Consider the following 25893-nt stretch of genomic DNA (forward strand, 5'->3'; position numbering starts at 1 on the left):
TTTTTAATTTTCCAGGTTGTCCTTGCCGAAAGGAACCATGAATTGGCATTTCTCCTTCTTCCTCGTGGCCGCAGTGACCTTGCCCTCCGTGTGCTCCCAGTTCAACCCGCTGTCCCTGGAGGAGCTAGGCTCCAACACAGGAATCCAGGTTTTCAACCAGATTGTCCGATCCCGGCCTCATGACAACGTGGTGGTGTCCCCCCACGGGATTGCATCCGTCCTGGGGATGCTCCAGCTGGGAGCCGACGGCAGGACCAAGAAGCAGCTCACCACGGTGATGAGATACGGCGTGAACGGTGCGTGCCCTCTGAGCTCCGGCTGGTGGGGCAGCGAGGGGGCCTGCACCTGGTGGGGTTCGGGGGTACCAACCTGGCAGCTGGGGTCTCCTCCCCGGGACCCTGTGACGCTTCTGGAAGCTTGTGTCCCATCGCCACGGGACTTCAGTCACTTGATCTCCCCACCCTCCCCTGGTTACTCATCTCTAAAGAGAAAGCTTCCCACCTGCCCCACGTCCCTGGTGCGTCATGGTTGTGAATGTCCTTTGAGAGCCCGTGAGCCGGGTGAGCTGGGCAGGTGGCTGGGTGTGGCCAGGGAGGACAGCATGGGGAGCCTTGTTGGGATGGCACCGTCCCGTGTCCTGACTGTGCTGGTGACCTCATGAATCTATGTGGGTGAGAAAAATCAGAGGGCTCTGAGGGGCTCAGCGGTGGAGCATCGGTCTTCAGCTCAGGGCGTGACCCCGGGGTCCAGGGATCGAGTCCTGCATCGGGCTCCCTGCAGGGAGCCTGCTTCTCCCTCTGCCTGTGTCTCTGCCTCTCTCTGTGTGTCTCAGGAATAAATAAATAAGATCTTAAAAAATAAAAAAGAAAAGAAAACTCACATGCACGCGCACACACACACACACACACACACACACATACCTGTAAACCCAGGCAGTGTGCATGAGCTCTGCGACCTGACCCAGGGGCAATCTCCAGGCTGTGACACTGAGCTGCAGTCCTACAAGGTATTACCACTGGGGGGAAACCGAGTGAAAGGCACATGGAACCACCCTGGATATTGTTTTGCAACTTCTTGTGAATCTATCACTATATCAGAACAAAAAGCTTAAAAAAGTATTTTTTTGAAGTAAGGCCCAATGGAAAAGATTTGAATCATTTCAAATTATCTATGGAAACTTTTTTTTTGTAAACTTAAAAAAAAAAAAAGATGTTAGTTATTGCTTTGAGAGAGAGAGGGAGAGACAGCAGGAGCAGGAGGAGAGGGAGCAGCAGACTCCCCACTGAGTGGGGATCCCGACCCGGGGCTCGACCTGAGGACCCCAGGATCATGACCTGAGCCCAAGGCAGCCGCTTCAGCACCCGAGTGCGCACAGGCGCCCCATCGGCACGGCCCACAGGTTGTCTGTCTGCAGGCACAGGTGCCTCAGGCTGCGGTCAGACCGCCCCCCCCCCCCCCCCGCCGCCCCCAGGCCCAGCCGACCTTGTGCGCAGGCACCGTGTGAGGGAGCAGAGCGGCCCTCACTGTCCTCGGTGCCACCGCCGCACCTGCGCTGGGAGCAAGTCACTATGTCCAATGTTGGCCGCCGTGGTGGCGAACCAGGGAGGCGCCCTCCCCGTGCCCTTGCGCACCTGTTGGCCTCACAAAGTCCTGGGTCCTGACTGCAGGATGACCCCGGCCGCGAGGGGGCGGCCAGGCAGGGGTCCAGGTCGCCCGGGCCTGGTGCTGTTCCCTCGCCGGCTGCATCAAGTACGGCCCCCGGGCTGCCCCCACCCGGGACCCGGAGCACCCTGCCGGTAACGCGGCCTGCAGGTTTGCACGTCCGCGGTCGGCCCCTGCGCAGCCCTGGGAGCGCGCCACCCTGTCCGGGCACCAACACCCGCAAACACCCCGGGGAGCTGCGGCTTCCAGACGAATCGCTGCCGGAGCCTCCCGCCTGTCCCGGGGCGCCGACCCCCCCCCAACCCTGCTGGTGGGTGTGGCCCGAGCGGCCACTGCTGTGGCCCTGGTCCTGAGCCACACTCTCTTTAAGCTGCCCTCCTGCGGGTCTGACCCTGATGCTCCTGCTGGCTCCCCCACCTTCTTTCTCCTGCAGCACCAGCAGGGATGTTCTAGAAGGGGCTCCAGTCAGGGGACAGACCCCTGCAGAGCTGCCCTAGCTCTGCCTAGGCCTCAGAGCTCTGGTTAGGGACGCGCTCACGAGGACAGAGGCCAAGTGCTCAGGTCAGGGACGTGCTCACAAGGATGGAGGCAGAGCGCTCAGGGTAGAGACGTGCTCACAAGGACAGAGACCGAGCACTCAGGTCAGACGCGTGCTCAGGTCAGGGACGTGCTCAGGGTAGGGATGTGCTCACGAGGACAGAGGCCCGGCAGTGCTGGACCAGTGAGGAGGGTCTGCACCCTCTTTCCTGGTGGGGGACCAGCCGTGTGGCCGGAAGCCTCAGGTGCTGGCTTTTGTCCTCCACCCTGCACTTGCCCCACTGGGCCTGCTCCTGGAACAGCACCACAGGTAGGGCGGTAAGAGGGCCCCTCCTCCAGCCCCAGCCTTCACCCTGGCCCTATTCAGTGGGTCTGCAGACAGTGGGGGACAGGTCAGCTCTCTGGAGACTGTCGCGGCGACACTGCAGGCTGTTAGGACAGTGTCCTTTTCAAAGGACCCCAAGAGTCTGTCACTGGAGCTCCCTGTAGAAACACGTTTCGTTCTTGTAATTTATTTTCCTCTTTTCCATATTCTGAAAGCAAACAGAGCGTGTATGAATGGCTCCCATAAAATAAAGCTTACATTGCCATAAAATTAATCCCCGTGCTTTTCGAGCTTGATATTAGGTAAAAATCACACTGTCCCTGGATGGTGGCACGTGGCAATGTTTTATGGTCTTTTAAATGTCTATTTTATCCATCCATTTTTTTTTCCAAAATAGAAAAAAAGAAATCACATTGTTAAATCTTTGGCAAGAAAAGAGCGCTAAAGATTGTTAAGAGAGAAAAAGAGAACGAATTAGGAAGATTCCTTGGATTGATTCCCCATGGCTACGTAAGGAAGAGCTGGCCAGTCTCCCTGGAGATCTCCCAGAGGATGAGGCCTATGTGGGGAAGGTGCTGAGGTGCCACGAATATGCAGTTAGGGTGCCAGAAGCGCCACTGATTTTCAAGAACTATTAATAATTTGACTTGATTTGGGGGACGCCTGGGGGGCTCAGCGGTTGAGCATCTGCCTTGGGCTCAGGGTGTGATCCTGGAGACCCAGGATCGAGTCCTGCATCGGGCTCCTTGCAGGGAGCCTGCTTCTCTCTCTGCCTGTATCTCTTCCCCTCTCTGTGTCTCTAATAAATAAATAAATAAAATCTTAAAAAAAAAAAAAAAAACAATAATAATTTCACTTACTATTACCACCCCCACCTTTGTCTTGACACCAGGCCACTGAGGAAGCAGAAGGCTTGGTCTCTCGCTACTCAGGCCTATCTTGTTTGTACTGTTACTATTTGCCATACTGAGGAAAGATGATTCCAAAAAAAAAAGGAGGGGGGCTTTTCTGAATTGCTGCATTTTTCCATTTCTCCTGTAGGAGTCGGTAAAGTGTTAAAGAAGATCAACAAGGCCATCGGCTCCAAGAAGAATAAAGACATTGTGACCGTGGCCAACGCGGTGTTCGTGAAGAACGGCTTTAAGATGGAAGTGCCTTTTGTTACCAGGAACAAAGACGTGTTCCAGTGTGAAGTCCAGAACGTGAGCTTCGAGGATCCGGCCTCTGCCTGCGACTCCATCAACGTGTGGGTCAGGAACGAAACCAGGGGTGAGTGGCCCTGTTCCCCGGAGCGGTCCGCGCGGACCCACTGGCCGCTCTGCCTTCCCCCTCGGCAGGATCCGTGACTCAGTCTCCCTTCTGTCCCCGTGGCACGGGCAGCGGAGCGGAACACAGCCCCCGCCCCCCACCCCCCGGCTCGTCTCTGCCGAGGCTGTCCCCGCAGCCCCTGGCCGTCCTGAAGGTGCAGCCGCTGGGCATCGGTGCCTGTCCCTCCCTGCCTGCGCCACGCGGGATTGAGCCCTCTCCTTGCTTTGCATCCGTCTTGCTGTCACCTCGGGGGGGCCTCCTCTGTGCCCACGACTGGCGTGCAATCGGCCTTCCGCTGCCCCTTCCTTACGGCGCTTGCACGCAGTTCTCCTCTCATCAGGCGGAGGGACTGCCGAGCGGGGGTTTGTAAACCGGGGGGCTGCGCTGGAAATGTGCCGCAGTAGCGATGGGTCCAGAACATTAGAGGGACGTTAAGGCTGCAGCTAGAGACTGGGGGACCTTTTCTCATGGGAGGTAGAGTCAAGGCCACAGGAAGGGACCCAGAGACTCAACTGGGACCCAAGGATAGAATGCAAGGAAACCGGCTTTTCGGGTCGTTTCTCAAAGCCCGGTTCCAGGGGCGCCTGCATCAGAATTACCCAGGGCGTTTGTTTCCGGTGCCGGTCACCGGCCCCCGACCTCCTGTATCAGAACCTGTGAGTGAGGGGCCTAGCATTCTGCATTAAAACGAGTGCGCCCCCAATCTGCCTCCACCGTCAGACTTGCATGTACAAGTGTCCGAGAGCATATGACAGACCAGGGATGCGCCGGGCCAGGAGTGCTCCGGAGGGCGGAGGAGAGCCAGAGTGGTTTTGGGGAATCCACGGCGTTCCTGCTCCACGGGGTCCTGGACGCTGTAGCCCAGGCTCCCTTCCCCAAACCACAGAAGGATCAGGAGACCTGCAGATGTGAGGGGCGGCGTGGCTCCTCCCGGGCCTAGAGGCCTAAGGACCGCGGGCCGCCGGACTCAGAGCTGGAGGGCTGCATGGCTGTGGCGGTCAGTGCCCCCGCCAGCCGTCCTGACCCGCCGGCTGGGGATAGCAGGTCACACCGGAGCACCACTTGACACTGTTCAAACCACGTGACTCAGTTGCTCACCAGACCTGGGGAGGGGAGGGTGGCTAAGCCCGGGCAGTGCTTCTCAGCCCTGCAGACCCACTCCCTCCTTATAAACAAAGATTTTTACTATTCACTCTACCATTCTGGAATGAAACTCACAGCTCACGTAACCTTACGTGCAAGTACACAACATTTTCATTCTTTTTTTTTTATTTTTTAATGTTTAAAGGTTATTTATTTGAGATTGAGAGAGAGAGAGAGCATGAACTGGAGGAGGGGCAAAGACACAAGCAGACTCCCCGCCGAGTTGGGGACCCCAACCCAGGGCTCGATCCCAGGCCTTTAGATCATGACCTAAAGGCAGACGCTTAATCGACTGAGCCCCCCCCCCAGGCACCCCACAAATACACAGCATTTTAAAAAATTAATTAATGAAATGCTGAAGTGTAATACAAGGAAAAACAAAGCTAATTTATGTACATAGTTCAGTGGGTAAACCCTTGGGTATAGCTGCACCTGAGTACGTGACAAAACAGTCATATTCCTAGAATAATTGTGAATTGACAGCTACGACAACAGGCTGACAGAGGCATGTCCTGCCAGTGACGTGAAAACCACAAGCTGCCTTCCTGTCCTTCTGAAGCAGTTTTCTCTAAAACGGTGCAAAATACTTGGTAAATCTAGGAACAAAGTTAAGAAGAGTCTCCACTCAGTTTGCATGGCAGTCGCATGCGTAGAAGATTCCATGTACGTTAAGAACATGCCCCCGAACACATAACTTGGTGTTTCCATGGAAAAAAAAAGCTGAGGTTCTGGGCGCAGAGGATGATGAGCCAGCTTCTTGCTGGTGCGAATATCCAGTGGGGCGTCTGCAGCCCGCAGGACGGGTCCTTACTACGTGGGACTGTTTGGAACGTGGTGAGACAAGTGGCATCTCTGGCCACCTGCCACTCAACTAAACCCTCTTACCTGTTTTCACATCACCCCCGGGGGTGAGAAGCCCTTCCCCACCTGGTAGGGCCCAAGAGGAACCTGGTGATCCAGCAGTCCGCATCTGGAAGATGGCCCAGCCCGTCCTGGGGAGATGACCATTCCTTCCCAGCTGTGTAAGTGGGGCAAGTTCTTAACCTCCCTGTGCCCCAGAGTCCTCCTCTGTAGAAATGCAGATACGATGGTGATACCTACTAAGATGGTTTGAACGACATTAAGGTTTGGGGGCCCCCCGGGGGCTCAGCTGTTGAGTGTCTGCCTTCGGCTCAGGTCGTGATCCCAGGGTCCTGGGATCGAGTCCCACATCGGGCTCCCTGCATGGAGCCTGCTTCTCCCTCTGCCTGTGTCTCTGCCTCTCTCTGTGTCTCTCATGGATAAATAAATACAATATTTTTTTTTAAAATTAAGCTTTTTATGGGAAGGTAAATGATGTGCATAAAGCATTCAGCCAAGTGCCTAGCACTTACCGAATATTCAACAGGCACAAGCTGTTTTTACACCTGTGAGTTCACAGTGATGCTTCAGAGAACCCATCCCTGACCCATGAACCAGATCAGATCCCCCTCTTAATGGCCCTCACATCTTTGAGAACTTCTGCTTCGAGGTATTTATCACTATTACATACGGTTTCCTGAGTCCTCGTGCCGGTCTCCACCTCTCTGGACTCCATGGCTTTCTGAGGGGAGGCTTCATTTTTTATGTGTTCGTTTTCTCACCTAGAAGATGGTCACTGGCACATGATAGGTAGGTATCCAAGATGGATGGTGGGTAGTGGATGGGTGAGTGGATGCGTGGGCGACTGGGTGGGTGGATGAGTGGGTGGCTGAATGGCTGGGTAGATGCATGTTTACTTGCATGCATGTTCTTGACGGCAGGTCCTCCACGTGCCTCCTTGCTTCTCAACCATGCATTCCTTACCTTTTCATCATTTCTTGTTATTTCTTCATGCCTCGTAATTGTACCTTAGTCCTACCCATGTCAGTCAGAGGCTTTAGTTAGCACCACAAAGAAAGGGCTGGAGAGATTTCTTTAGACACTTATTGAGCACCAACTGTGTGCTGAACGTAGAGATAGGCTTGATTTTTAAAAAGCGAACAGCAGGGTCTTGGCCCTTGTGCGGTTCGTGGTCCAGCTGAGGGGAGAGAGACACGTCAGATTTGGCTAGAACAAAATACCGCGGGCAAATGATGGTGCTGAGTGTTGAGCTTCATGGAAAGTCCCGGGAGTTTGGGAGGACGTCTTTTATAGGTAGAGAGCGGAGCTATGCCTTACAGGCCCATAGGGGTTGGACTGGGTGATGTTCCCAGCAAAGGCAGGACACAACCTTCAGTGTGGGGAGCCAACCCTAAGGAGTTTGCTACAGCGGGAGCACCGAGTTCTAACTTCCCTCCCGCAGGACACAGGCTGCCCTTGCATGGAAGGGTGGCCTCTTATAGCTTGGGGTATTTTCCTTCAGATGCTGACTGTGGTGGGATCGATGCCCCCTTGTGCAAGTAAGGAGTGGTGATGAAGCTTTTACAGAGGCCCCTTTTACAGAGGGCCCCCACCTCTGGGTGCGCCCCCTGCCATGACTTATGCAAACATTTGTTAATCGGACATCCGAATCATCTTGAACATCATCTAAGAGGACTTTAGGGCTCTCCCAGCTGAATTGGATAATCTTGCTTCTTCCAGAAACTATTGAGTTTACTCTAACCATTTAAAGAATTACAATCTGCATTTGAATTATGACTCTACATGGTGTTTTGTTGTCTTTTTTTTTTTTTTTTTTTTTTTTAATGCTGAGGCCAAAAGCTACAGGAAACTGATTTTTAGTTTTAAACTAATTTTAAATTAATTAGTAAACTAATTTTAAATTGCTTTGGGTGTTAGTAATCCTTCATAAACACACACACACACACAGCTGAATCTTCAAAGACCGAGCAAAAGGAGCCTTACGGAAAACCGAAACCCTCAAGCACAGACAGCATTTGAGGAAGATCGCCGTGGCCCCAAAGAACGTTCTGAAACTAGAACAGTTGTTAGCTCCTTCCCTCCTGACACAAACAAGACGGAGCGTCCTTGACATTTTGTGGAGCGAATTTTCCTTCAACATCAGGAGGCCTTCAAGGACAGACTCCGTTTCTTTTTATCTCTATAATGTCACCACCTAGCTCAGCACCTGACCCATAAAAGTAGACACTAATTTTGAATTCCAGCCCCCTCTTAGGTAGCTGTGGGGCCTTGTGGTCCCAGGGGTTCCAGACGAATGCCCAACACCTCTGAAACCTTCAGAGGAAGTAAGTGTCTATCTGTGATAAAATTGCACAGGCCGAAGGGCTTCATTTTTGACAGGGATTAAACCCACCCAGGGGTTGAAACAACAACTGCATATCTTGTTTTCTGATGGCAAATTCTCCTTGGCAGTTGCACGTGTCGGTTATTAGCAAAGATAGGAAAATTCATCGTTAATTAAATGTAGCTTCTTTAGATGAGTAAAATTTTCTAAGACATGGGGTTCATAGGGAATTAGTCATAAAAGAATTGCTTTTTTAAAAAAAAATTATTTGAGAGAGCAAGCACAAGCCTGGGAGGGGGTGGGATAGAGGCAGAGGGAGAAGCAGACCCCCACACTGAGCAGGGAGCCCCATGCGGGACTCAATCCCAGGACCCAGGATCATGACCTGAGCTGAAGGGGGACGCTCAACTGACTGCGCCACCCGGGAGCCCCAGTTATAAAAGAATTCCTTGATGAAAATTGTGCTAACCCCCAAACAGAGGATCTCTAAGGTCTTTTCAGATTCTCTGATTTTAGCTTCAATTTTTTAGCTTTCATTTTTTAGTGAGGTGGGGGGGAGGACTGAGAAAGTTCCAGAAGGGTGTTGTAAACAGTTCCTTTTTAAAGGCTTTTTAAAAATTCCGTTAATTTGTGACTGTCCGTGCTCCATCACTGCCTTTTGCCCTCAAACAGACCGCCGATCCTGAGCTTTCCTTGCTTGTTCTGTGACTTTCCAGGCATGATCGACAACCTGCTGTCCCCAAATCTCATCGATGGTGCCCTCACAAGACTGGTCCTGGTCAATGCCGTGTATTTTAAGGGTTTGTGGAAATCACGGTTCCAACCTGAGAACACAAAGAAACGTACGTTTGTGACAGCCGACGGGAAATCCTATCAAGTGCCCATGCTAGCTCAGCTCTCTGTGTTCCGCTGCGGTAAGTGTTCGCTTGGCGATGCCCCAGATCACTTGGTCCAAGAGCAAATCTGACTTTTATATTTTAAAAAGGGCAGGGGACAGGCGGGCAGGATTTTTTTTTTTTTTTTTTAAGTTCATGGTAAAGTTTCTTACCACTTACCAAGGTAATGTATTAATACATGACATACAGGCTTTTAGGTTGGAAATTTAAAGATAGAGGACAGTTCACAAAATACGAAATGTAAGCAGGCACTCGGCACATAGTGTATCATCAAGTCACCTTTGGCTACCTTACTTTACCAAATTAAAAAATACAAGTAAAAATTAGATTTATTTTCCACTTGCCAGTCTCACAGATACTAGGTTGGCAAAGCCCAGTCGTGGCTCTGGGGGTTGGGGGGGCACATGGGTGGTAGAAGTTGCTGCGGGATGGGGGGGGGGGGCTTCCTGGAGCCTCTATGGCAATCCCACACCAGGGGACTTAAACCCTGAAGATCATCTCACCCCAGCAAGTAAGCAAAAGCCAGAAACTTACGTATAGTGGAACATATGTGATAAAGAGACTTAGATTCAAGTCAGTAGGAAGATGATACAATATATGGTTGATTCCAGAAAACAAGTTGTAGGACAGCAGGTGCTGATTCATCTCGTTCACGTAAAACACGTGCTACATACTCATCTGTCTGTAGAGACGTGTCCTGGAGGATGTTCAGTGAAACGTGAACGCTGGTGGTATCTCAAACGATTATTTTTCTCTAATTTGAATCTGCAAATTTTTAAAACAAAGCACAAGTCAGTTTTACAACCAAGGAAACAATGACCGACCCCTGCTGTCATCGCCACGGCGCTGACGAACGGAGTCTGACGATTATTTTTCGAGCCTAGTTTCATTGAACACTTGCTGTCCAACTTAAGTTGATCTTTTCCCTCTGAAAGTTAGCGGTCGTGTCTCCAGTCTGTGCCTGAACACGTGGGACCCGAGTATCACCTCTGCACGGTCAGTCTGTGCTTCCAGCCCTGCGCCGTGTTTTGCCGGCCGCGTAATTCTCTAAGTTAAGGGATGGCTCGGGTGAGGGGTGCCCTAAACAAAGCCACTGTCCTTCTTGCTTACCATTCACCAGGCTGCTAGGTAAAATTTTGTCATTCACTCAAATGTTTTGTTTTGTTTTGAAGAGAATACGTATTTGAAAGCCCTGCGGAAAGACAGTGCTCAGCAACTGAGAATAATAAAAGGCTCTTTTTGCCCAAAAGTCCTTCCCTCTTTCCAGAGGTGGGCCGAGCCTCCCGCTCCCAGCTGGCATTGCCAGGAAGACTTCGCTGGGACGCTGGCACGGCCACCAGCTCCTCTGAAGCAAAGCCATTTTATTTCAGGTCAATCTTCATACACATTCTCTGTTCTAATTTAAAACAAAACAAAACAAAACAAAACAAACAAAAAACCAAAAAAGTATCCACACACAAAACACCTAAAAGTGAAGGGCCTCAATTTTATGTTTCTCTTGCTGAAAAATGAATGTCAGAAGTTAAAGATAAAGACGCAAGGATCCTGTAGACCTTCCTATGAGACCTCACTGTTTGTTTTCACAGGAAAGGAACAGGTTTCCTTGACGACATGGCTCATTCTTGGGGAGGGAGCTGCCTCCCTGGGTAGCTCTCCGTCAGGACCGCCCTTCCCCGCGTGTGCCTTATGGTCACGGCTGTGCCTTCTTGCTCAGGGACCTTGCTACGGGCGGCAGCAGGCTGGGTGTCCTCCCCGCACCCCATGGCCTCCGCCCTCTGCTCCCGGCGCGAGCCCCCCGAGGCTGCATCGGGGCTCCCGTGGCCTGGGGTGAGCTGGCAGGTGACCGGGATGCGGGGGAACCGGGTGTGGGACGCGGCCTCCGGGTCCCTGCAGGAAGGTGTCCGCTGGCTGGGTCAGCAGGTGCGCCATGAGCGCTCGCTGTCGGCTCCCAGCCCGCGTCGGGTGACGTCTGTCGCCCAGGGTGCTGCAGTCCGTCCTCAGGGGCCTCTGCTCTCCCGCTCTGGAAGCACGCCCGTCGTGACACTCCTTTTCCGTGAGCCGCTCGGTGTCCCGTGTCTTCCTGTGGCCCGACTGGCGTGCCCTGAATTCAGCCCTCGGCCCTCCCCGTCCCCATGGGCCACGGGGCTCCCTGTGCCGCCTCTGCAGCCCCCGTCCCCACATCCTGGGCCTCACCACGTGCCCTGTCCCTGCGGAAACTCGGCTGCCATCCCACGTGTCGGCCCCCTGACCATCCCCCCAAGATGCCGCCGAGATCTCGGAGCAACAGTAGGAAGAGAGGGTGGAAGGCGGGGCAAGGGGGGAGCCCTTCCAACTGCCCATAAGGTAGAAGCACTTTGAGGAAAGATGTTCTTCTAATTTAAAAAAAAAAAAAAAAAAAAGGCCCTTGAAATCTTTATTTTTTTTTTTAAAGATTTATTTATTTATTCATGATAGACAGAGAGAGAGAGAGGCAGAGACACAGGCAGAGGGAGAAGCAGGCTCCATGCTGGGAGCCCGATGCGGGACTCGATCCCGGGACTCCAGGATCGCGCCCTGGGCCAAAGGCAGGCGCCAAACCGCTGAGCCACCCAGGGATCCCCTCTTGAAATCTTTATATTATTTTTGTAAAGATTTATTTGAGAGAGAGTGAGAGAGCGTGATCGAGAGCATGAGCAGGGAGTCAGGGGCAGAGGGAGAGGGAGAGGGCCGACTCAGGGCTCGATCCCAGGACCCCGGAATCCTGACCTGAGCCAAAGGCAGACACTGAACCGACTGAGCCCCCCCAGGTGCCCCTGAAATCTTTTTTGCAGATGTATATCCCGTGCTCATTGCAAAATCTACAAATAAGCCATTGTAATGAGGCAGAAGGTAAATGTCCTGTGCTCCCGTTTCCCGGGGCAAGAACCCTTACTTAGCGGCAGGTCTCTTCCCGGAGACCTGTCATGTGGACACACAAAATACAGCTCTGGGGCCTTTGTGCACACGCAGGGTCATGCTGTGACCGCCCTTCCTTAACCTGCTCTATGCATTAGACAGCGCGTCGTGGAAAACTTCCTGTTGATTCACATGGATTTACTTGATCCCTTCATCTCTGTAATAGTCCATGGTCCAAATGTAGTCAAGTATCCTGTGGATATTGTCATATTATTATGTAATATATGTAATCATATATAATATATAATATAAATCTAAAATATAAATAATAAATGAAACAAAAATATATAAGAACATATATAATATGCTATTATGAGAAGCAGGCTCCATGCAGGGAGTCTGATGGACTCGATCCCGGGTCTCCAGGATCATGCCCTGGGCCGAAGGTGGTGCTAAACCGCTGCGCCACCCAGGCGTCCCAATATTATTATAGTATTATACATATCATTACCTTTCTCATGTCGTGAGCACTTCGTGAGCACTCTTGTATGTAAATCTTTAGAAACTGAGTCAGAATTTATAAAGGTACCTCCCTTGGATAGGAGTGGCTGAGTCAAAAACCGTTACAATTTTTTTTTTAATGTTTATGGTCATGAATTCAGACATTAAAGACTTTACTTTGAAAAAAGACCACAGAGAATCCCAAATATACATATGCGTGTATGTGTACCTACGTAAATAAATACACGAATATCCGGCATTTTTCCGGCTTCCACTCTCCCGGGTGCTACTCCTGCCTCCCCACGTCACCTCCCTGCGTGGCTGTCTCTGAAGTCTTAGTTCCGCAGACGAAATGTATTCCCGTCCTCACGCATCTGGTTCTCCCGCCACGTTCCGTGTCCCCAGCGGCGGCCCCTCTGCTCGCCCAGCTGATTCCCCCGCACCTTCCCCCCATCAGCTGTCCCCAAGCCCGCTGTGCCACAGCTGGAATGCGGACCCGTCACGACGCGGCGCGGTAGATCTGCTGCTTGTTTCCAGGCCCGCATTCCAGTTCCTTCCAAGGTACAACCGAAAACAGTTCCCCGAGAGCTCAGGAAACCCCTAGAGCTACGTGTAGTAGAGGGTAACTGGAGGGATCCTCACCTGTAGGGTTTTCCCGATATTCAACGTTTAAAATACTCTCTCCGTGCGCGCGGCCAAGAGGAGTCCTTAACATTCAGCGAGTCTCGCTACCTCCTCCCCCGCGGGACTTAGGAAGGATCCGAGTACCCTGGGGGCCTTCCAGAACACCTGGGGCATCCCCCAAGTACCGCTTACAGCAGGTGCTAAATCTTCTCCATGTTTTTAACACTTGGTTCTTTGCCTGTTCTCATTAAAGTTTTGTTGATCCCCCTTCGTCTAAGAGGAAACCCTTCTCCTCCGCGTCCCCCTCTCTCGCGTGAGTGAACCTGCTCCCTTCACATCTTTCTCTGCTCCAGCATCAATGAAGAGCCCTCGGGTGGCTTCCCAGGTGCTGACACGTGGAGAGCCTGGCGGGACGTGGTGAGGGAAAGGCGTGGGCCCGTGGCAGGCTCCCTGCCCCGACCCAAGGCTCCGAGTCCCCCTGCCCGGCTTGAGCCCTTCCGCCCGGGAGCCGGGCCCGCTGCAGCAGGCGTGCTTCCTCTCACTGGACTGAGGCTGCGTCTCACCTGCCCGAGCCCCGAGCTGAGTGACCAAGCGCCCCAGGAGACAAGTATTTTACGAAGCTCCTTCCATCCTTAGAGGGACGTTCTTACTATGTTCAAGCCCCTGTGCTGAGCACTGTGCTGCACGTACGGTCCCCTTGAATTTCCAGGGCAGTCCGCTAGGCCACGCACGGTAGCCCATCTTGCAGATAGAGGAAACCAAGCCTTGGAGTCGAGCAACTTGCCCAGTACCTGGAACTGGTGGGTCAGAAGAGGCGGGATTTGAACCCAGATCCTAGAACTCCAGATCTCATGTGTTTACCTCCGGCCCTGGTCCTCTGTGAGATGGTGCTGAGACATCTCGCCCTTTAGTGATCAGGTCCGAAGAGGAGGGCGGTTGTTTGGTCCCTCGCTCCCAGGCAGCCGGCACAGATAAGCACAGACAGAGTGTGCACACAGGTGTCCCGGCCCACGTTTGCCATCAGCCCCTGTGATCAGAAGTGGGAGCCGCAGGGCGCCTGGGTGGCTCAGTCGGGTCAGCGTCTGGCTCTTGGTTTTGGCTCAGGTCATGGTCTCGCGGTTGTGGGATCGAGCCCCACGTTGGGCTCTGGGCTTGGTGCAGAGTCTCCGTGAGATTTTCTCTCCCTCTCCCTCTCCCTCTCCCTCTCTCTCTCTCAAGTAACTAAAATCTTTAAAAAAGGAAAAAGCACAAATGGGGCCATGGAAAAACGCATCATTGAGTGAATGTGAGTGACTGGGTGCAAAATAGTGGTTATTCGTGTTACTGGTCAGCTAATGGTGTCACCGGTGGAGGCCAGACTCTCCGCTGGAGCCGGATGCTGTCCCCCCTCTCCCCCCCCCCCCCCCCCCCCCCCCCCCCCCCCCCCGTGGAAGACACACCCGGCTCCTAGTTCTCATTATCCACGACCCCAGTTCTTCCAGAAGCGGCCAACGGCTGCCGCCCTGTCCTTATTCCGCGGCCCGGAGCAATCCGTAAGCCACCGCTTCCCAAACCGCGCTGCCCGAGTGGGGGCCCCCGGGAGACAGAAGGGCTCAGCCGCAAGGGGTGTTTCTCTGACTCCCCCACTGATTTCCCAGGTTCCGTCGACACCGTCGTGACCCACAAAGTAGACGGAAGCTTCCCGGGTCCCGTCCTTGCTTCTTAGGCAGCCCCCAGCCAGAACCAGCCTTGAGTGGTGGGGCCGGGCCGGGCCGCGTGGGGTGGCCGCGGGTAGTCGCAGCCCACGGCCTTCCCGAAGGACGGCCTCCCACGTCAGCCGCGGCTCACAGGCCCGAGCGGCCTGGCTACTCTGTATCATATTTGCTCGCTGCTGACAAAGGCGGGAGCTCGGGGGAGCCTCGGGGTCACCCCCAGAGCCGGCTCACTGAAGTGCCCGGGTCACCACGGTGACTGGCCGGCGCCTTCGCCCAAGAAGACACAGGGGAACCGTGAGAGAAGCTCGCCCTTTCCTCTTGAGCGCGGTCCCCTAGGTCTGGGGCGGGGCGGCCGAGGGGGGCCCTACAGGCGCCTGCCCTGCCTCTGCCCCGATGCCCCCGATGCCCCCAATGCCCCCGGGGCCGCCACCCAGGGCCCGCGCCTCCACCCGCGCCTCCATCCTCCAGCGGGCGGGAGGTCAAGCGCGGGTCGCTGGCTGCGGCGTCCAGCGGCGTCCCCGGATGGCGCTCCGCTCCGCACTGATGGCCGGCTGGTGTCGGGCGGGCTGTGAGGGTCGCGGGCCAACTCCCCGGGCGCCCCCCCTGCACCAGGGCGCGCGCCCCAGCTCCCCCCGGCCCGGCCTGCGTGGCGTGGGGCTGCGGATACCGAGCGGGGTAGGACGGTCCCGTCCAGTCGCTGGGAAGGGAGACAGCGGGCGCTCAGCCTTGGCGCTGGCGCAGGTTAGGGACTTGCGGGGAGCCTGCCTCCACGCGTCACGCCGCCCTGTCTTCTCTGGATGACCCACGTTTTGAGAAGTGCTGGGTCTAAATTGTCCCCAGGTTGCTATTAGCAAGTGCCAATAGCAGGAGGTCTCCAGAAGCCACGGGGACAGTTACCAGATTGGGCGAAGAGAGTGGGAGTGGGCCGGTGGAGGGCGGGGGCCTCCGTGCACGCCGACACCCAAGTCGGCCCAGGGCCTCCTGGCTCAGCCCCTGCGCGCCTTGGGAAGTCGACGTCTCTAACTGGGGCCTCCCGGCCCGGAGACGGGACGGCTTGTGCCACCTCATGGGGCCCTAAACCCCAAGGCTGCCCGCCTCCCTGCGCGGGCTGAGCGCACCCCGGCGGGGGCAGCGGCGCCCCTTCCTGGCCCCCGGGGTCAGGCTCAGCGTCTGCGGGCCCCTGCGCTCCCGGTGCCTCGTCTCTAGCGAATCTGCTCCGCGGAGGTTATTTTAGTGGCGCCCGAGGGCGTTTTGCGAAGGCGGGTCTCAGTGGAAGGGAGAGGATGCTTCACCAGGGAAGGACGTCCGTCGTCTTTATCTCTGTCCTTCTAAGGAAACTGTTCGGAAAAGAGAGTCGCCCTCTGCCCCTGAAGCTGCCCCCGTGCCCAGCAGACACTCGGGCCACTTCCAGAATCGTCAGGGACACCCTGAACCTGCCTCTGATCTCTCTAGGGTCCACAAGCACCCCCAATGATCTCTGGTACAACTTCATTGAGCTCCCCTACCACGGCGAGAGCATCAGCATGCTGATCGCGCTGCCCACCGAGAGCTCCACCCCGCTGTCGGCCATCGTCCCGCACATCAGCACCAAGACCATAGACAGCTGGATGAGCGCCATGGTGCCCAAGAGGGTGCAGGTCATCTTGCCCAAGTAAGTGCTCCCCGCCCCTGACGAGAAAACCACGGGAGTGCTCAGCCCCCGGTAGCGGACAACGTGAGGCTAAGGAATGGCACATCCTAGCTCCCAAAGCCTGATGGACTTTGCAGAAATTGTGCAGTGGGAATACAAGGCTCTGCTTTTGTAGAAGCTTCCTCCCCGCCCCCCATGCATCTCATGTGCAGCGTTAAGGATAATGGGAGAGGAGGGACACAGGCAGCCTGACCTCTGAGTCTCCAAGACCTCAAGGTCCTTGTACCATTTTGAGGGATTTTCACATATCGAATTTTGTTCAAAAGAGTGAAAAACACACATATAACGACACAGTACAGGTTAGGAGTGTTTCCAGTGGTTTGATAAGGAGATTCATGTCCATCTTCTTAAGTTTTAGCTGGGAGTTCCTGAAGACCAAGGTCCAAAATCTACATGGTAAGGAAATACTTGAAACCATCTAGGCAGAGTTCTTACACTAGCGTCATACTATGGCAGTTCTTTATCACACCCTAAATGTGCAATATTGGTGGAATTGGAACTGTTATGACTCGAAACCAAGGGGCAGGGACACCTGGGGGGCTCAGTGGCTGAGCGTCTGCCTTCAGCCCAGGGCGTGACCCTGGGGTCCTGGGATCGAGTCCCACATCGGGCTCCCTGCATGGAGCCTGCTTCTCCCTCTGCCTGTGTCTCTGCCTCTCTGTCTCTGTGTTTCTCGTGAATAAATAAATAAGATCTTTTAAAAAGACCCAAAGGGCAAGTAATCCCAGATTCTGCTTGAATTCCTAAATTTCTGAATACTTTACCCAGATCTGTGAAATGGGCAGTGAACATCCCCTGTCTGTGATCATGCTACCCAATGCCCAGAGCTTTCAACCAGCCACGTCTCGGGGGGGGGGGGGGGGGGGGGGGGGGAAGATACCTTCCAGTTCTAATAGCTTTCAATTCTCCAGTCGCTGAGTATATAATCAGAGGAGTGCACATATAACAAGGATTAGTAATCCTCCCAAGATTTTCTTTTATTGTGGAAATGAGCCTTCATGTAGGCAGCACATGATATAAATGAGTAAGGTGGTAGGCGTGCAGATAGGAGGACATGACAGGTAAAGCACAATTATAATGGTAAATGATCATTAGAGCCCATCTGCGATGAAAATCTGCTCACCTACCCTTAATGCTCTTCCGCCAAATGGGAGAAAACCTGGTGAAACATCCTCTGACGATAAGTTCAACGGCTGGCATTTACGTCAGTATGGCCGTCAAGCCAGGTCACAGGAATCCAAGAAACTCTCGTGACCCCCAAACAGAATGCATGTCACCGATGCCTGAGGTTTGTTCCTATCTTGATAGTAAAATGCTTTAAAAATCCCGACGAGAATGAGCAGGAATGTGTCTCCTCTCTTGACCATCCCTGATACCAACAAGGATCATTTTTACGGCAGCCACGATGACAGCCATTTGGTTGGAAATGGGGGAAATCTGTAGACATCCCACTCAATATTCCAGGTATTGCCCCCTCAGCGTAAAGGAAAGTGCTCCTGCAGATCTCCCTGAGAACTGGAATGGGGGGAGGGAGGGTGGTTGCACCTGAGGGTCAGGCTACCCTTGTTCAGGATTGCTGGGTTCCTGCTCATTTTGCCAGCTAAGTGTCTGAGAGATGTGTTGCTCTCTACTTAAATCTCGGAACTACAGCTTAAGATACCATTTAGATTGGTATTCAGAGCGCACTTGAAAAAGAAATCGGTTTATCAACATTCCCCCACCTGCGCTGATTATATCATTTTACATCTTTTATGGTATAATGATTTCCCCCCTTATTTTCTCCTTTCCTGCCAGGTTCACAGCCGTAGCACAAACAGACCTGAAGGAGCCACTGAAAGCTCTCGGCATCACAGAGATGTTTGATCCATCAAAAGCGAATTTTGCAAAAATAACAAGTAGGTTCAATTTAAAACTCATTCCTTAACTTGAGGACTGTTACAAGCTGGGTCTCTGAATTTTTTTCGGAAAGCAAAGGTCAGGGGTGCCTGGGTGGCTCAGTCCATTAAGCATCCAACTCTTGATTTTTGGCTCAGGTCATGAACTTAGGGTTGTGAGATCGAGCCCCATGTTGGGCTCCAGGCCGGTGCAGAGTCTGAGGATTCTCTCTCCCATTCCTCCTCCCCCTGCACAAATTCTCTCTCTCTCTCTCTCTTTCTAAAATAAATAAATAAATAAATAAATAAATAAATAAATAAATAAATCTTTAAATTTAAGAAAAAGAAAGAAAAGATCCAAATTAGGAGTATGTTGCCCTAAAACTCTCCAAGATTTAATCTGATTTATCACCAAATGCTGCTGTTCATCGTCAGTCCTTTAAATCAGCAGAAATCATTCATCCCCACATTTCACACGCACATTTCACATGAGGCCCAAGTGACTCTACAGATAGAGAAGACCTTCGTGTATCGTCCTTATTACATAAAAATTTAGCTCTTACTTAGATGTAAGTTACTTTATCAGACACAAATTATTCCCCTGTTTGAAAAATCAAGATTTTTAAACTCTCAGACACTTGCTTCCATCAAACCGTAACAGGCAAGCAGTATGTCCGGATACGTGTTTTGGCGTTTAATGCCCATTATCCCGAAATAATATAAATTCATAGGGGTCTGATTAGAACCGTTCTTTGCCAAAGCATCTAAGACGAAGCTAGCATCGTATCGCTTCGTTTGCCAACATATGTACCTTTCCCTGGAGTGATGTTCAATCGTCAGTTCTTGGTCCTTCTCGGTTGGAGCACGGCAGCCTCCTTCCAGAGAAAAGTTATGGCTTAGACGTTATTTGTGCTCCTTTTGTGTTCCTCCCCTCGAGAAGTTCATCACTAACCTGGGAGGCCTGCAGGTGAGCACTTGTGCACCCATCCCAGGGCCAGACCTGACCTCCCTGGCGGACCTGCAGCTTCAGGGATGTTCTGACGCTCTTTGGTCCTTGGACGACCAAACTCATCCCCGTGCCAGCAGCGTGAGCATCCCCTGGGGGCTTGTTTGAAGGGGGCAGTCTTGAGTGTCACCCAGACAGACTAAATCGGAATCACGTTAGCAGGACTCCTCAGCTCAGGGAAGTTGAAGAGCATCGTTTCAACCTGTGCTTTCCCCTCCTGGGTTCTCTTCTGTGGCCCGTGTTCCGCACAGTGGCTCTGGGGAGTTTGCAGGTGCTTGGGCGGACGACCAGGTGCCTGAGATTCTCCGGGGTCTGATGTTTAACCTGCTGGTGACCTACACCCTGCAGACATCCCCCTCGTTCCCCATCGTCCGAGCTGGAGCCCCGCGCCGGTGCAGACAGTTGAAAACCAAGTGACAAGGAAGGTGCTTTTTCCCTCTCCCTCCAGATCTTCGTCCCATCAAGGCCAGCATTAACTTCCGTTTGCATTTTCCTCTAATGCTATAGCCAGTGAGAATTGCTGGGGTGAGAAGGCTGTGCTGAGGAGGAAAGGGAATTCACTAGAAGGTTTCTGAGGCACAATTGCCGTTCTGAGTCTGGTTCTGAACCTTCCTTACACTCCTCTCACTAATACGGCCACGTGCCGAGTAGCTTTTGTTGTGAGAAGCCAGCACTTCCTCTCCCACTAACCAGCCACGTGATCTGAGGGCAGATTTCTTAACACTCCAGCCCTCAGTTTACCCTTCCACACGTGCCAGCTGAAATCCTCTCCAGACGTGACGTTCTGTGAGTGACAAATAATATTATTGTCTCTTGCTGCTTCTTGGAAAACAGGCTTCCTTTTTAAAGCTCTGCTCTTTTTATTTCTCTATGCAATTCTCAGAGGTCAGAGTTGAATTGCTAGAGGCCCAAACGCATTCAGGGCGGGTGTTGCCCTCCTCAGAAGTGGTATCACAGTTCGCTTAGCAGAGACTGAAATTCACAGCAGGTGACAGTCACCCTCCAGCCTTCAATCACCAGACTGTAAGAGGTCGCTTCTCCTGACACCTTTCAAGAACCGGAAATTGCCATGGATTGGAAGTTACCTTCCCCAGCCCAACAGATGGCCTGCCTATCACATAAATGCTGTGTCTGGTTTCTTTTCTGGAAACAGGGTCAGAAAACCTGCACGTGTCTCACATCTTGCAGAAAGCAAAAATCGAAGTCAGCGAAGACGGAACCAAAGCTTCAGCAGCAACAAGTAAGATCGGACTTGGGAGGCCGGGGCAGGGGCCAGGGGCTGGGCCAGAGGCCAGGGGGCTGGGGCAGGGGCCAGGGGCTGGGACAGGGGCCAGGGGGCTGGAGCAGGGGCCAGGGGCTGGGACAGGGGCCAGGGGGCTGGGGCAGGGGCCAGGGGTGAGGCTCTCCCATCCCTCAGCAAATGTAATGAACCACCCCCCACCCCCACCCTAGGCATGTGGGCTCCCGCCCAGATGATGGTGGAGGTGAATGTAGACAGTGAGGACCCGCCTCCTGGAGGCTCTGACTGTTTCATTCAGTAGAGCCCTCAGTGTGTGCCTTTCCCCAGGACGTTCCCCTAGGACAAGAGTGGACAATGTTTTCCTATAAAGCGCTAAGCCCATGGGCATGGCTGGGTCCCAGGAAAGCTTTATTTCTTTTTTCTTTTTTTTTTTAAAGATTTTATTTATTTATTCATGAGAGACACAGAGAGAGGCAGAGACACAGGCAGAGGGAGAAGCAGGCTCTCTGCAGGGAGCCCAATGGGGGACTCAATCCCCAGACCCCAGGGTCAGGCCCTAGGCAGAAGGCAGATGCTCGACCCCTGAGCCCCCGGGGCCCCAAGAAGCTTTATTTCTAAAAGTGGGATCTGACCGTCAGACCAGCCCCGGGGACACTGGTGGCTGAGCCCTACTCTGGAAGCTTTGAGCCTGCTCTAGAGTCGAAGCGGGCAGCGGGTGTAGCCACCGGGGGTGGACAGCACGGGCCCTGCAGCTCCCTGGGTGAGCAGAACACTTGTCTGTTCTCTCCTCTGCTTTACATAAGGGAGGAGAAAACAGACCGGTGTAGGCTGCCGCCCGCGCCCCTAATTGCCCACCTGAGGTCAGGGGAGGAGGTCCGGCGGCCCAGCCGGGGTTGTAAGTGGGTCACATATTTCTGGTCATTAAGGGGCACCGCTTCTGCTCCAAATAGACACTTTATTGCCTTTCTAGAATAAACATTTAATTTGTAACGCTTTAAAATAGCACTACACACAAAGACCTCCACTAAGAGTCCTTAGGATTTTTAAGACGCCTTTCGTCTTCTTTCTGGGTAATTGTAAGTCAGAGCCGAATTTCCAGTTACCGATTTTGCCCATCGGGGTAACTACGGGGCCTGGTGCAGTTGGCGGGGCACTCGGGGAACACTTAGCAAGAACGTGAAGATGGTGGCCCCGAGCCCCGTGGGCTTCTCCCGAGCGTGACCGCCGGGTCGCGGGCAGGGCTCTGCGGGGGGGGCAGGCGGGCCCGAGCCGCAGGAGTCCCCTCTGGGATGGAGGGCGGCCCCCCCGAGGCCCCCCCCCCCGCGGCCCCCGAGGTCGCCCTGCCCGTGTGCTCGCCGCCGTGCGCCCAGCCGCCCCGTCTTGGGGACCCTCGGGCCCTCGAGCAGACTTAAGTACCTTGGGGCTTGGGGCGTCAGCGCAGGGCCCTCGGGGCGCAGTCCCGCCGACGCCCACCGACCTGATGGGCTTTCAGCTCTGCTGGGGGAGCGTCCACCACGGCACAGGTGCAGTGCTTGTCTGGCGTCGCGCCCCGCCCTGCAGGGCCCTGTCCCAGGCTCGGGAAGGGGGACCGCCGGGCCGAGGGGAGGAAGCGTGTTGGGCCCCGGGGCCCACGGAACTGCGTGGGGCCGTCTGCACACAGGCTGGAACAGCGGCCCGGGCCGAGACCCGGGAGAAGAGGCCTCCGGGCGCAGAGGCACAGGGGAAGCGGTTGACAGGCAGGGCGCAGGACGGATGTGGCGAGGCCCGCGGGACTGGGGCCCCAGCACGGTGGGTGGTGTGCGTGCAGCACAGCTTCAGGGGCACCCTGGGGCTCAGCGGCCGATCGGGGCCCTCGGCCCAGGGCGTGACCCCGGGTCCGGATCGAGTCCCACGTGGGGTCCTGCAGGGAGCCTGCCTCTCCCTCGGCCTGTGTCTCCACCTCTCCCTGGGTCTCTCATGGATAACTACATGAAATCTTAAAAAAAGAAAAAAAAAAAAAAGAACAGTAAATAATAACAGTGAGCGTGCAGCAGGTGTTCCAGTGACAAGCACTGTTCCAGGAGCATGTAATAGGCTTCCTGTCCTTTAACGGCCATAAAAACCCTCCGAGGGATCCCTGGGTGGCGCAGCGGTTTGGCACCTGCCTTTGGCCCAGGGCGCGATCCTGGAGACCCAGGATCGAATCCCACGTCGGGCTCCCGGTGCATGGAGCCTGCTTCTCCCTCTGCCTGTGTCTCTGCGCCTCTCTCTCTCTCTGTGATATCATAAATAAATAAAAATTAAAAAAAAAAAAAAAAAACAACCCTCCGAGCGAGGACACTCATTAGAGAGGTTGGTAGCCGCGTGGAACCGGGCCGGAGCAGCCCCACGCCGGCCGGCTGCGGCCTCCACCGGGTGTACAACACATTTTCTTTTTCCCCATAGCCGCGATTCTCATCGCAAGGTCGTCACCTCCCTGGTTCATAGTGGACCGGCCTTTCCTGTTTTTCATCCGACACAATCCCACAGGTAAGGGTCCCTCCCTCCCGGTGTTTGCAGGCCCAGGCCGTGGAGCCCAGGCTGTGGACCCAAGCCAGCCCCAGCCCTGCTTCTCTTCCCTCAACCGTCGCCAACACTGAGGAATAGAAGCCGCCCCCCCCCCCACAAGGAGAGAAGAAGCAGCCCGCAGCTCTGTTTCTGGAGTGTAATAGAATCTTCTAAACACTGATTTTAGGTTTATTGGTCCTGTTGGGTTTTGGCGTAGATAGCGAGCTCCGCAGCCCTGGTGGGGATTTTTGACAGCTACTGATTTTTTGTCCACATTTTTGCAAATGCAGCAGTTAAATTTTATAAGAAGCTACATGTCCTCAACCTCCGTAAGCCCCCCTATTGTCACGGCCCGAGAACTGTTAATTCGATGGGTCTTGGCTCTGCAAGTCACGGGTTTGAGGTTGGCTCTGCCCTTTTAGCTTCATCTCTAAAACGCAAATAACAGTAGTTTCTACCTCGTGGCCCAATCCTGAGGAGTACGGAAGGTTGTCCTTGTAGAAGGAGGTTGGCTTCACGTTGGTCCAGAGTAGAAACTCACACATTTCAGCATCTACTCTTTTTTTAATCAGTAGCACAACCTGGTTCATCATCCTTTTGTCCCGTTGCATCTGTAGCGTCACAGTTCGCAGGCCTCTTTCACGGCAGTCCAGTTCGGGAGCCTCAGGCCACATGTGACTATTTGACTGTAACTCTTAATTAATGAAAAATGAAATATAATTTGAAAATCAGTTTCTTAGGCCATGTTTTTGGGGCTGAAGGGCCATGTGGGGCTAGTGGCTACTGTGTCAGACAATGGGAATACGGACCATTTCCATCACTGCAGAAGGTTTTCTTGGACCGCGGTGCTTGAGAACAGTAGGTTGGTTAATCGCAGCCTAGGGACTGTCCCTGAAACACGCCTTCTAGCTTATTCTAGGAATGTTTTTCATAGAGTTATGCCTTGCTTTAATCCTGCAGGTGCCGTCTTGTTCATGGGGCAGATCTACAAACCCTGAAGAGTGTGAGAGAGAAACCAGGCAGAGCAAAGGCTCCTTTGGGGCGAAAACAAGACTCTTTTCCTGCATCTTTCACAGTTCAGTTAAATATTTTTGTACATTACTTTCTTTTTTCAGAACTAGTTCTTAGGAACAGAGACTGAGTGACGCAGGCATTTCGGTTCTGGGAGATTTATCAAAGGGAAAAAGGGGCGGACGGCTGGAGCACTGTACTGACAAATGAAAAGAAAGGCTTCAAAAAGGTCTAAAAAAAAAAAAATCCTTTAAACTACTGAGCTAACCCTCTTGAGTATTTACTGTCCAGTTCAGGAGTTTTGTTTTGTTTTGTTTTGTTTACATGTGTGGCATTTCAGAAGAGATTTAATCAGTGTGATAGGAGGGGGAAAAATGATAAAAAAAAAAAAAACCCCACCTGCAACAACACATTTTATGGTAGCTTTTACTTTTTTATGAAAAGAATATTATTGGCCGTTTTAATTCTTTCGTTTTGGTCCCATCCAAAGTCTTGATAGTAAGCATTATTTTGGGGGTAGAAATAGTGAAATCTCTAGCCTCTTTGTGTGTTTTTGTTGTTGTTGTTTTATATAATGCATGTATTCACTAAAATAAAGTTTAAAAAACTAATGTCTTGCTAGACAAGGTTTGCTGTTGTGCAGTGTGCCTGTCACTACTGGTCTGTACTCTATGGATTTGCATTTTTGTATTTTGTACAAAGTAAAAATAAAGTGTTATGAGTAGTAAAAAAAAAAAAAAAAAAATCCTTTCCCTGTGATTGAAAATACGACGGAAGAAACGGAGCCCTTTAGAAATACTGAAACTTCGGGACGCCTGGGAGTCTCAGTGGTTGAGCATCTGCCTTTGGCCCAGGTCATGATCCCGGGGTCCTGGGATCGAGTCCCACATCGGGATCTCTGCATGGAGCCTGCTTCTCCCTCTGCCTGCGTCTCTGCCTCTCTCTGTGTCTCTCATGAATAAATACATAACATCTTTAAAAATAAATAACTAAAAATAAATAAAAATACTGAAACTTCTACTAACCTTTGCACGTGGGCAAGTCAACCCAAAGGCCCTGGCCTCTCCTGCCCTCTCCCTGTCATGCAGGCCACCCAGTGCATCCCCTGCTGCACCCCCAGCTTGCAGGCCACCGCCCAGGCGCAGAGGCGTAGCTACTGTGCAGTCCCAGCTGCGTCCCGGCAGTGGCTCCCCCAGGCCAGGGCTCTGGGTGTTCCCAGCAAAGAGCAGGGTTTTCAGCAAAATGAGGTCACTGGGTCCTGAGACACTTTGAACACAGAGTGACCAGTGCATGTTTCGCTCTTGGTGATCGGCTGGAGTGTCTGTTTCCTGATAGGACAAGATTTTTCATTTTGTTTTTGGAGAACTCCTCATGATTTTAAGGTCACCATTTTTTATTTGCCCGATTTGTGGTCATCGCTTCTGCTTTACTCATTTCCTAAAGGTCTGAGTCATCTTCATCAGAATGGTTTAAAATATGTATCAAAACTTGGGGCGCCCGGGCAGCCCAGTCGGTGAAGCGTCTGCCCTCCCACGGGGTCCTGGGGTCGGCCGGCATCAGGCTCCCTGCTCAGCAGGGGAGCCTGCTTCTCCATCTCCCTCTGCCTGTGCTCTTCCACTCTCTCTGCCAAATAAATCTTTTTTAAAAAGTATCAGAACTTGAGGGATCCCTTGGTGGTTCAGCAGTTGAGCATCTGCCTTCTGCCCAGGGCGAGACCCCGGGGTCCCGGGATTGAGTCCCATGTCGGGCTCCCTGCATGGAGCCTGCTTCTCCCTCTGCCTGTGTCTCCACCTCTCTC

General features: G+C 53.1%; 1 protein-coding gene across 1 annotated transcript; it reads left to right on the top strand.

The window, feature by feature from the left end:
* Window positions 1–24721, top strand: LOC119878767 (glia-derived nexin). The gene is made up of 8 exons (XM_038589352.1): window positions 1–296; window positions 3566–3793; window positions 8876–9073; window positions 16201–16399; window positions 18233–18333; window positions 20472–20558; window positions 22983–23066; window positions 24045–24721. The coding sequence occupies exons 1-8, from the start codon at window positions 38–40 to the stop codon at window positions 24080–24082; spliced, it is 1194 nt and encodes a 397-aa protein (XP_038445280.1). The 5' UTR covers window positions 1–37; the 3' UTR covers window positions 24083–24721.
* The last annotated feature ends 1172 nt before the right edge of the window (window positions 24722–25893 follow it).

Source organism: Canis lupus, unplaced genomic scaffold (assembly GCF_011100685.1).
Source record: "Canis lupus familiaris isolate Mischka breed German Shepherd unplaced genomic scaffold, alternate assembly UU_Cfam_GSD_1.0 chrUn_S188H348, whole genome shotgun sequence".
Classification (NCBI taxonomy): Eukaryota; Metazoa; Chordata; class Mammalia; order Carnivora; family Canidae; genus Canis; species Canis lupus.